This window comes from Oncorhynchus keta, chromosome 11 (genome assembly GCF_023373465.1).
Source record: "Oncorhynchus keta strain PuntledgeMale-10-30-2019 chromosome 11, Oket_V2, whole genome shotgun sequence".
NCBI classification, from domain to species: Eukaryota; Metazoa; Chordata; class Actinopteri; order Salmoniformes; family Salmonidae; genus Oncorhynchus; species Oncorhynchus keta.
The window spans coordinates 28114285-28131348 of record NC_068431.1 but is presented as its reverse complement, the minus strand read 5'-3'; the positions used below and the strand labels follow the sequence as shown (position 1 = coordinate 28131348).

General features: G+C 41.0%; 2 protein-coding genes across 10 annotated transcripts in view; one reads left to right on the top strand and one right to left on the bottom strand.

The window, feature by feature from the left end:
• The window catches only part of kcnj6 (potassium inwardly rectifying channel subfamily J member 6), a 90676-nt gene extending 84865 nt beyond the window's left edge, over nt 1–5811 (top strand). For all 3 annotated transcript variants that reach the window (XM_035780114.2, XM_035780112.2, XM_035780113.2), the window contains one exon: nt 1698–5811. In XM_035780114.2, coding sequence (XP_035636007.1) covers nt 1698–2056 — 359 coding nt within the window. In that variant the 3' untranslated portion in view covers nt 2057–5811. The remainder of the gene's footprint in view (nt 1–1697) is intronic.
• A 7287-nt stretch (nt 5812–13098) lies between these two features.
• Nucleotides 13099–17064, bottom strand: part of LOC118390004 (dual specificity tyrosine-phosphorylation-regulated kinase 1A-like) — a 42493-nt gene continuing 38527 nt past the window's right edge. For all 7 annotated transcript variants that reach the window (XM_035780107.2, XM_035780106.2, XM_035780110.2 and 4 more), the window contains one exon: nt 13099–16862. In XM_035780107.2, the coding sequence (XP_035636000.1) occupies nt 16266–16862 (597 nt within the window). In that variant the 3' untranslated portion in view covers nt 13099–16265. The remainder of the gene's footprint in view (nt 16863–17064) is intronic.

Sequence of the window (17064 nt, the reverse complement as noted above, 5' to 3'; positions counted from 1 at the left end):
AGAATGTTTCGGGTGACAGGGGAGGGGTCGCAAGGTTGTGGAGGGCATGATGAGAAGCAGGACCAGCTTGTGGCCATTTTCACGGCTGACCTGTTCTGTGTTATGAGGGCTGTGAATGTACAGTATGCAACACAAACACATACACACATGTAGCCACAGCAGGATGAGGAGACGGTGTGATCTACACCTGCATTGCTTGCTGTTTGGGGTTTTAGGCTGGGTTTCTGTACAGCACTTTGAGATATCAGCTGATGTACGAAGGGCTATATAAATACATTTGATTTCATTTGATCATAGACTACGTGTCCCCCAGACATTTATGTTCCAGGTTTGTCTTACTCACGTGCCACACACACACACACACACACACACACACACACACACACACACACACACACACACACACACACACACACACACACACACACACACACACACACACACACACACACACACACGCGATGCAATGAACTTGAGTGTTAGGAATGAGGAAGAAGAGTTTGCTCCTCAGATGTGAGTCACGACTTTAGAAGGGGGATTTCTCTTTCTAATCTCTCCCTCTGCATCACCAATGTCCTTATTAATTGTCATTGCCACAGTCCAAGTTGGAGTTAGTGTTCATTCAGGATAGGGTTTGAAGATAACCCCATTGCCAGGCCTATCCATACTAAACATCAGTAGTAAGTTGGGTGGCTTTCCAGTTATAAATGTCCTCCCTGACTTAACAGACAGACCCTTCTCCCTCTCACTGCCACCTTGCACTGACTTACTGTAATTTATTGGGGGATTTAAAGTGACTGCGGTCTGCTGCTGATTGATAACAGATGCAGTCTGAAACAGCTAGCTAAAGGACTCTCAGCCTCACAGATCTCCAATTCAATAGTAACATTGGCGACATTTTAAGCTAGCTGTTCCTATCTCCGTTACACACGCACATGTGCCCACAAGCACAGACACACACACACACACTGGAATCGGCCCTGGCGCTGGGGCGTGGGTTACATAAATGTGCTCAGCTAGGACTGTGTGTGGGTGTCTGCCTGCCTTTCTCTCCATTCACCTTTGGGCTGTTGCTGTTCGTTGAAATTCCTGCGTCTGAGCACGTCAGTGTTTTTCTCCTGTGTCTTGCTCAGGGGTCTCAGCTGTGAGAGAGTAATCAACCACTGAGGTACCTATCGACTGCACTGTGAGCCCCCTTTAATGATGTCTCGGTCTCAGGCCCCCATTCAAGGCTTCACATCCTCGGTAGCCCACTCCCCTGCCTGGTTTAGTTCAGGTTGTGTAAAGACACTGGGACAGTGATTGGTACCGTGTCAGGATCAGGAGGGGGCTTCCTGAAGCTGAGTAATTGTCTCTGTACAGTATGTTCAATACATCAACCCTTCCTGAGTGTTGTGTGGACTAGATAGGGCTGGATATATTAATGAGTGCTCAGTTGAGTGTCCAACTGTATCATCAATTAATAACTTACTTAATCCCTGCACGTATGACCCTAGCCAGAGATCACTGATTGCTAACACTTAACAATGTTTATTGACATGATAACATGATACAACATTGTTGCTCATAACTTTCCTGTATACCTGTGTGTGTCATCTTGTAATGACGCTGACATTAAATGAGTCATATCCACAACTAGACAGTGTTTTTGTCCATCTCTAGAGGAGGCTAAGTGCCCTCTTCTCTCTGTCCCACAGGGATGACGTGCCAGGCCAGGAGCTCGTACGTGACTAGCGAGATCAAGTGGGGCTACCGCTTCATGCCCGTGCTTACACTGGAGGATGGCTTCTATGAGGTGGACTACAACAGCTTCCACGACATCCATGAGACCAACACACCCAGCTGCAGTGCCAGAGAGCTGACCGAGATGAATTGCCGCGCCCGCCTGCCCCTTACCTGGTCCGTGGCCAGCAAGCTCAGCCAGCAGGGGGTGCTGGAACCTGAAGGCCGCGAGAAGAAGAGTACTTCTACCCTGGTAACCCAGGAGGAGGGGCTGGAGGAACAGACAGAGAGGAATGGTGACATTGCTAACATAGAGAGCGAGTCCAAAGTGTAAAGTGGAGCGAGAGAACCTAGGGCCAGGGGGGGCTGTGTGAACCGTACTGTGGCATCTCTTCTCATGACTACTGGCTGACCAGGTGAGCTGGTCCCAGGTTAGTGGTCAGGGCCAGGGCAGAAAAGGGGACGGTCTAGCCCGAGGAGCCCTGCAACAAGGACAGCTTCGGCCCTCATCGGGTCATTTACCCTCCAAAGATAGCTGGTAAATGACAATGGCTGGACTGGAAATCTCTGCGGGCAATTGCATGTTTTCAAAAGTTTTTAGTTCTTCTTCAAAATACAAATTCCTATTATTATTATACATTTTTTATTTGAATATTAAAACCTATATAAAAGTATATATTCTAGGGAATTTGCATTTGTATTTTTTGTATGTACTATTTGTTTTGTTGCTGAAGTGTGAATATTTGACAGGAAGATGTTTGATACTGATTCATTTAGACCAGGTCTGTACATATTCTATGCCTTATGTACAAAGCTTTCTTTACATTAGGGGTTTTCAGAAATATATAAGCATGTACAAAAACTGTAGTTAATTTATTCTATATTGTGTACATAAGAGAATAATGTTGATTGTAATAGGCAAGACAAAATAACTCTTAACAATTCTGTATGCAAGCCCTATAGACTATTCGACCAATGGCATTCTCACATCCTTGCCCACTTGGCAGAGATGCGTTAGACCCTGACTGTGCATGTCCACTAAACATACCACCAAGAGGTAGTGGGAACTGTCACCCATGACCCTCGAGTATCATCAGTCCAAGTCTCCCCTCCTTGAAGACCTTTTTGTGCTCATAGGATAGGCTTGATGCAATACCCTTTAAGTTGGGAATGGAAGCTGGAAGGGAGAATGAACTGAAGGGAGTTGAACTAAGTTGCACTTCGGAACCGAGTTGATGTCTGTGTGACTGTTTTCTCTCCATTTGTTTTGGCCGTATTTCTGTTTTGGTCATATAACTAAACATTAAAATCAACATATGCCCAAATACTACTTTCAAATATGATTTAGGAATTTCTTCATAAGAAAATGACATAGTAAATAACTTGTTGGGAATACAGGGCTTTCATGTGAAATCATCGCTGGAGAGTGTGGTGGAATCTCAGTCTTATATGGCAGTACTGTACCTCACAGTAGGGAGGAGGAAAATGACAGGAAGGAAGTACATGCTCCTTTGTTCAGTAGTTGTCTGGCCACGAATCAAAGCTCCGTTATGAAAGACTGACCATCAGAGGCTGTCAATGTACATTGTTAAAGCGTAATATTCCCTTACCGAGATGCCTATTATCTGAAACCCAGTATTATTTTAATGGTGTCTGTAACCAGCCAGGCCAGACATGAATGTAGGCAACTGTATGTCAGCTGAAGATATGGAGGTTGCCATGGGGATGAGGTGGTCTTGTTATGCTACAGACCACAGGCCGGAGTGAGTGTCGTGGATAGCCACCCAGTGGAAAGTTCCATGCAGGCCCTCTAGTTACTGGCACTGTAGGGGTTCATGATATAATGATGGTACTGTGTAGGGTCTCACTGAAAGTATAACTGAGGCAATGTAAACATAGGTCTTGGAGGGGAAAAGGGCTGTCTCTATTAGAGGTCGGCCGATTATGATTTTTCAACGCCGATACCGATACCGATTATTGGAGGACCAAAAAAAGCTGATTAATCTGCAGATTTAAAAAAAAAAATGTATTTGTAATAATGACAATTACAACAATACTGAATTAACACTTATTTTAACTTAATATAATACATCAATAGAATCAATTTAGCCTCAAGTAGATAATGAAACATGTTAAATTTGGTTTAAATAATGCAAAAACAAAGTGTTGGAGAAGAACGAAAAAGTGCAATATGTGCTATGTAAGAAAGCGACACGTTTCAGTTCCTTGCTCAGAACATATGAAAGCTGGTGGTTCCTTTTAACATGAGTCTTCAATATTCCCAGGTAAGAAGTTTTAGGTTGTAGTTATTATATGACTATTTCCCTCTATACCATTTGTATTTCATTAACCTTTGACTATTGGATGTTCTTATAGGCACTTTAGTATTGCCAGTGTAACAGTATAGCTTCTGTCCCTCTCCTCGCTCCTCCCTGGGCTCGAACCAGCAACACAACAACAACAGCCACCACATCGAAGCAGCGTTACCCATGCAGAGCAAGAGAAACAACCACCCCAAGGCTCAGAGCGAGTGAAGTTTGAAACGCTATTAGCGCGCGCTAACTAGCTAGCCATTTCACTTGGGTTACAGCAGCCTCATCTCGGGAGTTGATAGGTTTGAAGTCATAAACAGCGCAATGCTTGAAGCACAACGAAGAGCTGCTGGCAAAACGCACGAAAGTGCTGTTTGAATGAATGTTTACATGCCTGCTTCTGCCTACCACCGCTCAGTCAGATACTTAGATACTTGTACGCTCAGTCAGATTATATGCAATGCAGGACACGCTAGATAATATCTAGTAATATCATCAACCATGTGTAGTTAACTAGTGATTATGATTGATTGTTTTTTATAAGATAAGTTTAATGCTAGCTAGCAACTTACCTTGGCTTACTGCATTCGCGTAACAGGCAGTCTCCTTGTGGAGTGCAACGAGAGAGAGGCAGATCGTTATTGCGTTGGACTAGTTAACTGTAAGGTTGCAAGATTGGATCCCCCGAGCTGACAAGGTGAAAATCTGTCTTTCTGCCCCCAAACGAGGCAGTTAACCCACAGTTCCTGGGCCGTCATTGAAAATAAGAATGTGTTCTTAACTGACTTGCCTAGTTAAATAAAGATTAAATAAAGGTGTAAAAAAAAAATCAGCGCCCAAAAATACAGATTTCCGATTGTTATGAAAACTTGAAATCGGCCCTAATTAATCGGCCATTCCGATTTATCGGTCGACCTCTAGTCTCTATGGACACAGGCAGATGGACAATGCTTTCAATAAAGCTCCTATCGTCGCTGACGAACATGCTCACTTTTCTAATATGATGGAAAGGCTTCAATCTTTCAGTGTGTCTCTGAGGTGAATCCCACTGTCATGATTGGCCCATAGCGGACAGATGAAAGCACACTGGGACGATGTAAAGAAACCATGTGAGGGGAAGTTGGGGAACAGCATTCAGGCCTACTCCGACAACTTTAACAAAGTGCAGATCGAGGCTGTTATTTTTCTTCTTTTCACATATTTTGCCCACTTTATTTTTGCTGCTGAACTACTTTTCTAAAAGCAATTTATTTGTGTTTCTGGCAAAATGTTTGATTTGAAAACGAGCAGTGTAATATGACCTAACAATGTTATCACTTTACAACAGTGTGAAATGTCTTTACTGCGGAACGTTTTAGCTCTGCTTGTCACTGATAGCACACTTGTGTCAATGAAGAACATGTGGAAACACTTTACATTAAGTTGCCCTTATATGATGCAGTTAGTCTATAGCTATTTCAATTGTAATCCATATTTGTTACAGGTGTAGTTACTGGTAAATACTTTGATTTTATAAAAAGGGTTGATATATCAGCTATGTGGTATTTAAGCAGCTTAATGTAAAGTGATCGACATGCAGGCATCAACATGCAGTTCATTTGACTTCTGTCCATCTCCGAACAAAGGCTGAACTAAACAGATATGTTTATTATATTGACTCCTTTATTTGACTGTATTTATTAATTTGTCATTTTAATACCAATCATGGTTGTATTAAGTTGTAACTTTAACATGATTACATTCCAACATACTGGTTCATAAATCAACTTCAACAATACTTCTCACGGTCTTTTATTGATAAAAATCGTATTCTACCTTTTGTGTGGATTTAATGAAATTGAGAAATATATTCATACTGTGGTCAATATTGTGAGAATTATTCATTGAAAGGAACAATCCTATTCAATCTAAAGGGTGGGCACCTTTTAAACCATGTGGTACATACAGTACAGGACCAATAAATGGTAGAGCTAGAGTTCGGGAAGACCCACTATTTTGGAATGGGGTGTGATTCTCAAACACTGAGGGTTGCCCAAAGCAAAGTACACCAACCCATTATTTACGAAAATTACAACCAACAAGCACCCAAACCCCAAGAGGGGACTGTGTTTGCCAGCTCTGCTTCAGTGATGTACCAAACAGCACCCAAACCCCAAGAGGGGACTGTGTTTGCCAGCTCTGCTTCAGTGATGTACCAAACAGCACCCAAACCCCAAGAGGGGACTGTGTTTGCCAGCTCTGATTCAGTGATGTACCAAACAGCACCCAAACCCCAAGAGGGGACTGTGTTTGCCAGCTCTGCTTCAGTGATGTACCAAACAGCACCCAAACACCAAGAGGGGACTGTGTTTGCCAGCTCTGCTTCAGTGATGTACCAAACAGCACCCAAACCCCAAGAGGGGACTGTGTTTGCCAGCTCTGCTTCAGTGATGTACCAAACAGCACCCAAACACTAAGAGGGGACTGTGTTTGCCAGCTCTGCTTCAGTGATGTACCAAACAGCACCCAAACACCAAGAGGGGACTGTGTTTGCCAGCTCTGCTTCAGTGATGTACCAAACAGCACAGCTAAGCTAAAGTCCTGTTCTTCCAGGACTGCTTGTTACTCGACTTCTCAACTCTCAATTGATTTGAAGTATATAAAATGATGACAGTAGAAAATGAATCTGTTTTGTCTCTCACAAAATGATCCAAATCAGAGTTGAGAAATGCCACCAAAAGAAAGTGCAACAGCACAAAGTCGAGTCGATATTCATTTAACAAGACTTCTCATTAGCACTCGAAACAGCTTGAAAAAGTACATAGTATATTGTAATTAAGGCTGGGTATGGACTTAAGATAGTTTAGCAGCATTAATGCTTAACTTCATAGTACTTGCATTGAATTGCTTTATTATGCAAATGCTCAACTAATGAGCTAGTGGGACCAATCAGCACTACAGTACATATTACAGCTTTGATTGAGACCCCCATACATGTATTGTTAAGCTGTTTATCTATGTTGAACTGGTCTTCTCTGCATAGTGTTGTGTGTAACAATAAGGTTATACTCGGACAATAGACAAGAATAGAGGTGCCGTAAATGTAAAGATCCGCCCGCCCCTTTTCTTCAATTTCAGCCAAAACTGACATACCCAAATCTAACTGCCTGTAGCTCAGGCCCTGAAGCAAGGATATGCATATTATTGGTACCATTTGAAAGGAAACACTTTGAAGTTTGTGGAAATGTGAAATGTGAAATGTAGGAGAATATGACTAAATAGATCTGGTAAAAGATAATGCAAAGAAAAAACAACCGTTCTTTTGTTTTTGTAGCATCATCCTTGAAATGCAAGAGAAAGGCGATAATGTATTATTCCAGCCCAGATGCAATTTAAATTTGTCACTAGATGGCAGCAGTGTATGATCAAAGTTTTAGAGTGATCCAATGAACCATTGCATTTCTGTTAAAAATGTTAAAATCAAGACTGCCCAAATGTTCCTAATTTGTTTATTAATAACTTTGTTCAAAATTGCGCACTCTCCTCAAACAATAGCATGGTATTATTTCACTGTAATAGTCACTGTAAATTGAACAGTGAAGTTAGATAAACAAGAATTTAAGCTTTCTGCCAATATCAAATATGTCCATGTCCTGGGAAATGCTCTTGTTACTTACAATCTCATGCTAATCGCATTAGCCTACGTTAGCTCAAACGTCCCAGGGAAGGAACACCGATCGCAAAGAAGTTAAGCGTGACTATGTGTGTATTTGCGTAAGTGCGTGTCTGTTCCCCAGCTAAGTGAATGATTTTCAAGATAATGATACATTCCTTGCGTCTCTCTGATCTAAAAGCCCGACTCCAAGACTGTGGCTCTGAAATGCCAGTTTCAAATTGACTAGATATGTTTCTCCCACATAGCGGGGACCCTTTCAACATCCACCAACTCAGTATCTTCAGCATCACATCAGCGTGTGTCAAAACGCCTCTGCCCCATTTTGATTTAATATAGATCAGACTTGATTTTTCATAAAAACATGGGCCGGGAACGGGCTTGACAGTTAAGCAAAGCAATTAAGCAACGCACTTTGCCCCTGACAACAGTCAAGTCGGATGGCAGTTCATAGTTTCTGTTGCAAGCAGAGGTGGGAGGCGGGGGTGGGGTGGACGGCCTACCTGGGGAAGTTTTCCATTTCCCAATGCTGAAACCAAAATGCTATCTGCTATCACACAAACGCACACACAAGCCCACAGCTGCACCCAGATGCGCACAAGCCCACACACATTTCAGTCAGAATCTGAGGTGAAAGTGAATGTAGCCTACTTTATGGCTGAATTTCAGGACCTTCAGAACGGGGGATTTTATCAGATGTCCATTATATTACTCAGCATTACCCTCCTACTCATATAGATGAGTAGGAGGGTAATGCATCAAAAAATCAAAATGTGCTGCTTCAAAAACGTTTTCATTTTGGTTTCTCCGTGGATTTGTATTCATTGCAGCTTAAGAAACAAAAGTAAAAGAGAGGTTTTTATCACTGTCCTTTTCTATAGACCATCTCTGCCTTTCCCTAACATGTCAGTGTGATAGCACACGGGCAATGGATGGATGGAAAGCATGCTTTATATGAAAGCACAATCATTGTACAGTAACCCAAACGACTATAGTGACACATTTTTTAAATACATTTGTACAGTATGTTTGAAAGAAATGTGTTTGTGTGTTTGATTTGCCCCCAAAACAAGAGAAAGCGTAAGTGGTATGAATCAGCGTACTTGTCATGGGGCTGTGTGTTAGGTGTTGTTAGGGGTTGACAAGCCATTAGACATATATGAGGAACATAAATATAGTTAATATGCACTAAACAAAAAACAAACAAGGAAATATAATTCTTCAAGAGCATTTCCATTTCACTGGTGATACAGGTAACTGCCAAAATAAATGAGGGATACAAAGTACTGTACATTGAAAGCAGTTTCTTCCACACTGGTATGGTTCCTGAGTTCATTAACATCCTATCATTTTTAGGATAAGGTATAACATTGTGTTTTAGGTTATTGTCCCACTGAAAGGTGAATTCCTCTCCCAGTGTCTGGTGGAAAGCAGACTTAACCAGATTTTTCCTCAAGGATTTTGCCTGTGCTTAGCACCATTCTGCTCATTTTTTTATCCTGAAAAACTCCCAAGTCCTTAACAATTACAACAACACCCATAAGATGATGCAGCCACCACCATGCTTAAACATATGGAGAGTGGTACTCAGTAATGTGTTGTTTAATTTGCCCCAAACATAACACCTTGTATTCAGGACAAAAAGTTAATTGCTTTGCCATATTCTTTACAGTATTATTTAGTGCCTTGTTACAAACAATTATTTTTATTCTGTACAGGCTTCCATTTTTTCACTCTGTCATTTAGGTTAGTATTGTGGAGTAACTGCAATGTTGTTGATCCATCCTCAGTTATCACATGTCTGTGGAACTTGTTCAGTTTATGTCTCAGTTGTTGAATCTTATGTTCATACAAATATTTACACGTTAAGTCTGCTGAAAATAAACGCAGTTGACAGTGAGAACGTTTCTTTCTTTGCTGAGTTTATGTAACCCAAGCCCTTTAATGCTACCTACAGTAGGCCATTGTATAGCTAAGTGAATCCAATGTAATGTAACTTCCTATTAGCTATCTATCTTGATGCATCATTGGAAGTTAAAAACACAAGCTCGAAATGCAATTGTAGATAAGAGCCATGGAAGGGGGTGAAACGACTGCCGCTCCAGCTGTCAGTAAAGGGACAGTAGGCTACTGGAAAGGGCAGGTCATTTTGTGGGAGGACATTATGAAAATATTCTCCAGTTCAAGTCCATAGCAAGGAAGACTATGTAATAGGACAGAGAGATAATAGCAACATAATATTCAGTGCTGCCTAATTTTAGTATAATGACGCCGGTTTCTTGGTCTTTTTGTCTGTCCTCAGATACGGAGAGCTGTGAAAGCCTGTCCGCAGATGAAAAGGTCCCAATGAATGTCCCAAGAGCCTGCACACCTGGTACCTGGAAAATACTCTAAAAAATATATTTTATTATAGTTCAAATGTTCATGTTCACCTAATGTAATTTAAAAGTATGTATTAAGGTGTCTAATATAATACACTAGTCAAAAGCAAATGTAGACATTCATTTCCAAATGCCTGCAAAATATTTTTTTACAATGGAGTGGCAAAATTGCTGCGGTTGGTTTCAAAACAACACCCCCTGTAAGTAATCTAGGGTTAATACATATAATTGGTTTGAGAAGGATGAAATACAAATGTCCCCATATTTACACAACTCTTTTCTTTCCCACACTTCACTATATCAAGTTGCTAACACCTGGGCACACCTTCGATGGCCTCCCAGGAACTTCGCCATTCCTCCTCCTCAGACCTCACCCCTCACTTAGTCACATCTTAACCCTGCGCAAGTCCAGCATCACCCCTTCTCCTCAAGCCACCCCTAGTCAAGAATCAACCCACCCCTAGTCAAGAATCAACCCTTAACCTTAAGGTTATGTATAGTAACCCTAGGTGTAAAATAATAAATAATGGCTACATCTCAGAAAGTTTTAAACTATCTAGAGGAGTAAAACAAGGTTGTCCACTATTGGCATATCTGTTTATTATTGCCATCGAAATGTTAGAAATCCATGGCCTAAAAACTAAGGTGTCATTGTACGCTGATGATTCATGTTTTCTTTTAAAACCACAATTGGAGTCTCTCCGCGGCCTCTTAGAGGATCTAGATAATTTTGCTATCCTCTCTGGATTAAAACCAAATTATGATAAATTGCGTATTGGATCACTAAAAAAATTCACATTTTACATTACCATGTAGTTTGCCAATTGGGTGGTCTGACGGATATGTAGACATACCAGATCAAATTAAAAGGGCCTATTTATATAACAAATATGAATTCGGTGGGCAGAAATGATTAAATATTAAAGCATTTGACCTCTCACTAAAGGCATCAGTCATACAAAAGTTATACTTAAATCCAAACTGGTTCTCTAGTCAATTGGTCTCATCCTATATTCAGATTCCATCTGCTCACTTTCGGTTGTTTGAAAAGGAAATAATGTCCAAAATATCTTTATTTTTTTAAACAAGCCTTAGAAAGTTGGTTGCAATTTCAGTTTAATCCACCTGAAAGGACGGAACAAATAGTACAACAAATATTGTGGTTAAATTCAAATATACTAATTGATTTAAAAAAAACTGTATTTATCTAAGAACTTTAAAAAAAAAAGGTATACATTTAGTGAATGATATCATAAATAGGACTGGTGGAGTTGTCACACATGCAGCTAACACAGACATATGGAAATGTCTGCTCTACCCAAAATTACAACCAATTAATTGCAGCATTACCACAAATGGAAGAGGCAAGTAGAAGGGGAAAAAAGTAAGGAACTTGTATGTCGGCCCTGTATTAAAGAACATAAATGGTTAAAGAAAAGTGATAAATTAAATTGGTATATGTTTTTATTTAAGGACCAAAAAACTGACAGCTATGCCATATAAATTGCAAAATAGTTGGGAAGAGATTTTCGATGTACCCATTCCATGGCACATGGTTTATGAATTGATATGCAAAACAACGCCGGATTCAAAATTTCGACTTTTTCAATATAAATTACTATACAAAATTCTTGCAACTAATAGAATGTTATATATATATGGGGGATACAATCTTCCCAACTCTGCAGATTCTGCTGTGAGGAGGCAGAGTCATTAGATAATTTCTTTTGGTACTGTCCATATGTAGCTCATTTTTGGTCACAGGTCCAGTAATGGCTGAAGAATTGCAACATTTGCCTAGAACTAACACTACAGATAGCAATACTGGGTGATTTGAAAAGCCATAGTCAATCAATAATATAATTATTTTAGCAAAAATGTTTATTTTTAATTTACAATCTGTAGAAGCTATGAGAATAGGAAGGTTCAATTATTTTGTGAAGCATCACAGCACAGTTGAAAAATATAAGGCAAGTAGAAATCCGAAATGGATGATGTTGAGAGACAGATGAGAGGGGTTGAGTGGAGCTGAAGGGTGGGACTAATAACAAGATAAACAATGTAAAACATACAGGATTTGTAAAATGTATATAGGTTCGGAACTTTTGTGAAATAGCATAGTTACAAATAGAAATCATCAAACTGGATGGACATCAGAAATAGAGGAAGGACTAAGAACAAACAAGAGAGAACTATTGTGTCTGTGTCTGTCGAGTATGTATAAGATGTATGGATTGAAGGTAGAAGCAGGAGTGTTTATTAGTTTACTCCAATTGGGGGATCGGCGGAAGGGTTTGCGGGGAATAATAATAAAGGTGTATTCTTTAAAAAAGTATGTATGTGTATATGTGTATATATATGCATGCGTGTTTGGATATATACATTTACCACAAAAATATGGGGGATTGGAAATGATGCAGACAATTACAATATTAAACTGATCCACCCTCTAAAAAAGATCTATTGGCAAATTCCAGGAGAGTAAAGGAACTGATCTATTGTTTACCTTTATTTAACTAGGCAAGTCAGTTAAGAACAAATTCTTATTTTCAATGACGGCCTAGGAACAGTGGGTTAACTGCCTGTTCAGTGGCAGAACGACAGATTTGTACCTTGTCAGCTCGGGGGTTTGAACTTGCAACCTTCCGGTTACTAGTCCAACGCTCTAACCACTAGGCTACTTTGCCGCCCCAATTGGCAAATTCCATGAGAGAAAAGGAACGGATCTATTGGCAAATTCCATGAGAGTAAAGGAACTGATCTATTTGGACATTTTAAGAATGATCGCAATCAATTCATAAAAGGACCAAGTGAAGAGGGTTAACACATTCAATGCCATTGTGTAAAAAGGTTATTTGAAGATTGTGCTTTTCATTATCCTTACTGAAGCATAACATTGTCATGATGGGAACTAGACTAGTTAAAATACTTGGGTTGGCATTCTAGACATGTCTACTGTGATTAAATTCCAGTCGTTACCCATCTGAGAACCCAAAAAAGTGGCAGGGAAAAAGGAAACAAATAGACTCAGTACAAGTTGATTCACTTTTTTAAATGTTTATATCATACATAAGACCGCTTGAATATAATACAAAGGGCTTGTCCATTTAACAAAAAAATGTTTGGAACATTCTCATATACAGAGCAAGTATTGACTAGATCTTACAATCTGTGGACACAGGTATTTCTTTTCCCATGCCGTTTAATCTTTACAACAGCACGTCAGCTGTCCTGTAACCAAACTGTTGTCAATCACTCAAAATCAGACGACTGGGGGACAGGAAGGCAAGGGTGGCAATAAAAAGCCTGTATTCCAATTAAATAGGGAGCAGAGCAGAAATGATATTGAACACTTGGGAGTAAAAGTTGGATGGTTTGTTGACGATCGTGGCTTTCACTTTCACACACGTATCAGTAGCCCGACTGCAAATGGCCCCACGGTGGAAGCTTATGCCAATTTTAATGCACCTAAAAATAGTTCCTGTAATATATGTACATAATTGCGTATGTATTTATATATTAAATCACAGCTGTCATTCAGGTTTGTAGACACATCCACACACTATACCCTGTCTATAATATTTACGGCATGAATATCTACTCTCCTGTTAATTTAAACCCTAAAAGTTTTGCATTTGTACTGGCATTGTCAACTACTTTGGCCTGGAAGCACGGTTACCCACTGACTAATATCACAGAACTTCCACTGCATGGTCTCCACATTGACTTAAATGTACTCAAAATACCATTAGGAAAAAAGTAGTGAGTTCTAAACTTCCTTTATTAAAAAAATACAAATATATACATAATAAATTCTATTTCAGCTATTAAAATGGGGTTGAAAAGTAAACACCTGAAGCCTGTGATGTCATGGACACCTTTCCTCTAGCTGTTGCCGCCCCCTTAAATGTTTGCAAAGGGTACAAAACTTAGGCCAGTTGTCCCGTATCCTCAGGCATCACACGATGAGACTGGAGTAGGACACTCCAGCAGGCAGGGCTCACCTCTCACACCATTCATCCCTACTAGTTTCCTTTTGGATTGAACTTCCATGGTGAGAGCTTCAGTCAAACATGGATTCTAGCTCATTTAGAGCAGTATCCCAGCTAAAATGTAGATGTGTACAGTGCCTCTCTGCTAGCTAGGTCAAAAATGGTTGTTTCTAAATTGACGGGGGAAAAGGGGCACCATTTTAGCCACTGCCATGAAGACTGCCGAAAGTAGTCACGGCAGCTTTATCCAGACAGGCACGTTTGAAACAACCGCTGAATACCTGGTCACAAATTGAAGGATTAATGCACTGTTCACATCTTTCCTCTCTCACTTTCAACTCATGAATACGAGGACTTGCCTCAACTAACAGCGACCATACTGATACTCCGGAACCCGCAGAGTAGCAATCAGCGCTGGCATCTATTGTCCCTCAAGTCTTTGAGAACAGAAAAAAAGTTATACCAATGAGAGATTTGTTTTGTTTGTTGTTTGTCTTTTTAGAGAAAAAAAAAACCTTTACAACCAATTCTGTTGAAGATTCAGCTAACAGTAAATGTACTGAGTTCAACAACAGCTCCAGTTTTGCTAAAGCAATAGATTCAGCCATTTTTACTGACATTTTAAAAAGGTCTTGATATACCTTGTGTCAAAGTGGAGAACTGCTACATTATTGGTTACAGAAATCTATGTGCTATAAACACAGCTTTGGTACAATAAATTATCAAAAAGGGAAAATAAATTCTTGTAAAATTCACAGCATAATTGTGAGGCAAAAAAGCAGTCACAAAATTCAGCATGTTTTCATATTGAAGATGAACAGAAGACATTTTTGCAGAAGCTCTGTTGGAGGAACCACATGCTGAAGAAACAAGTAAAAAGTTGGAAGGGACAGTCATAGCCAATTCCATCCATCTTGCAACAAAAATACTTCTGTGAACTTACAAGGCCCGGCAATCACTGGACCTCGCAAGTCACACGTTTTAGTTAAAGGCCTCAAATTACCATTCTCAAAAAACATTTTTTCTACTTTTTCTTTGTTAAGAATTATGTTTGTTTTATACCCAAACTTCAAAAATAGAAAGCTATTTTCTCATTTAAAAGATAATGTCCAGCTTCTTTCCCCACCCCCCACCCTTAATTTGAGAGTCCCAAAAAAACATAAGGCCAAAGAGTTCTAAAAAAACGGACACTGCCCGGACAACTGTACTGTAGGTTTGGGGTGGCTCGGCCCTGGCCACTGCTCCGAAGTACATCTCTTCAGTGTGGCCTTTTTCAAGTCCAGGGGAGGGCTAGGAGGGCCCACCTGTACTTGCCTGGGGCCTCCCAGCATGGCACTCTGCTGCACAGCTGTACATGGCTGGCCCCCCGCACAGCGCATCCACATTCCTCTCAAAGAAACAAACCCAGTGAGATGGAAACTCCCTGTATAATGCTTCAATCCTCTGCCACTCTATGGACAGGTATACTACAAAGCAGGATCAATGAGTTAGCCAGCCAACATGCCTAAATATTAACTTATTTAAAAAAAATAAAAAAAAGAAGAAGCTTGAAATGGAAATGGTCTAATGACCACAACCTGTTGTTTATAAAAGTTAGCTAACTCATTGATCCTGCTTTGTAGCATACACTTCATGTCTCACAGCTCACAGGTGGAATTGTACAACAGAACAAAAAAATTAAAATGAGAATATAAATCCAGAGAAAATTATTCTTGCCGAATATGGAAAAAAGTGAAAATGTGTGGATAGGAGTTTCTGGAAATGTTATGGTGCTGTAACAATTCCTTTACTAAATAGCCGTTAACAAATAATGTCTACGTGATTTTCTATCCAGACTTCCAAGCTCTCGGCTGACAATAACAAGGAATAATGCAAACCATGCAGTCGAGTGAGAGTTGTATGTGAAATGAATGGATGTTTCAGTACTGTTGTGAAGTATGTTATGCAAGAACGTTTGTAGTAAAAATCTAATTCCCTGTGAACACTGAAAATGGTGGAGCGAATAATCCCATTTGAAACCAAAGTGAAGAGAGAAACCCAAGGGTGGCATGGGGAGGAGTTGGAGAAATGGTGGGCTTTGCACTGTGGTAGAGAGTAAGTGATAATCTCCCCCTCTAGTTTAAAGCAGCTTTTTGATTCTTCACGCACTTTTTTTGTTGAAATAAAAACCCACCACCTTCAAAAAAACAAAACATTCTCAGTTTAGTCACGAACTGGCGACAGAACTCTGCTGTACACAGACTCCTGCCATGGGCGACTCCTCCCCGTCTATGCCTTGTCTCATGCCCATGCCCATGGGGTAGGTGGGGTGGCCCGCCATCCCAGTCTCTTGTCTGGGGTTGGAGAAGGCACCCAGTCCCATTCTGCCGTTCTGGCCAAAGTCCACGGCTGCGTTGGCAGGGAGCGGGCGCAGCTGGTAAGCCTTGTTCCCCTGGGTCCCGGTGGAGGAGGAAGATGTGGAGGAGGAGGAGGAAGACAGGGAGGTCATAGACAGGTGGCCGTGCACCACTTCCACCGAGTTCTCTGTGGAGGCACTGTTGATAGGGGAGTGGTAGAGGTGGGACCGCGCAAACAGGCCCTGCTGTCCATGGGGGTGGTGGGGTTGATGGTGTAAGTGATGGTGTCCGTGGTGATGGTGCTGGTGGGCGGAGGAGCTGTTGCCGGGGGCCAAGGGGTGGATGGCCTTGGGCGCCTGGGGAGGCACGTGAAAGGTGGTTTCCTGGACGGGGTGGGTCTCCACTGTCACTGTCTGCGCCCCTTTGCCACCTGCCCAGCCAACTGGGGGAGGGAGCGGCTGCCTCGCCTGACACACAACAGCAACAGTCAGTAACGCAAATGACTGATAACAGGTTATTCAACTCTGTCTGAAGAGCGACACCTATGCTTAGAAAACCCAAAACTTCCTCAAGCTGTGCATATGAGAGGGCTCATCCATCTCAAATGGGAGTTGGGGTAAAGGTTGTTAACCTGGGTTATAGACTATGTGACAATCTAGTGGGGGTCAC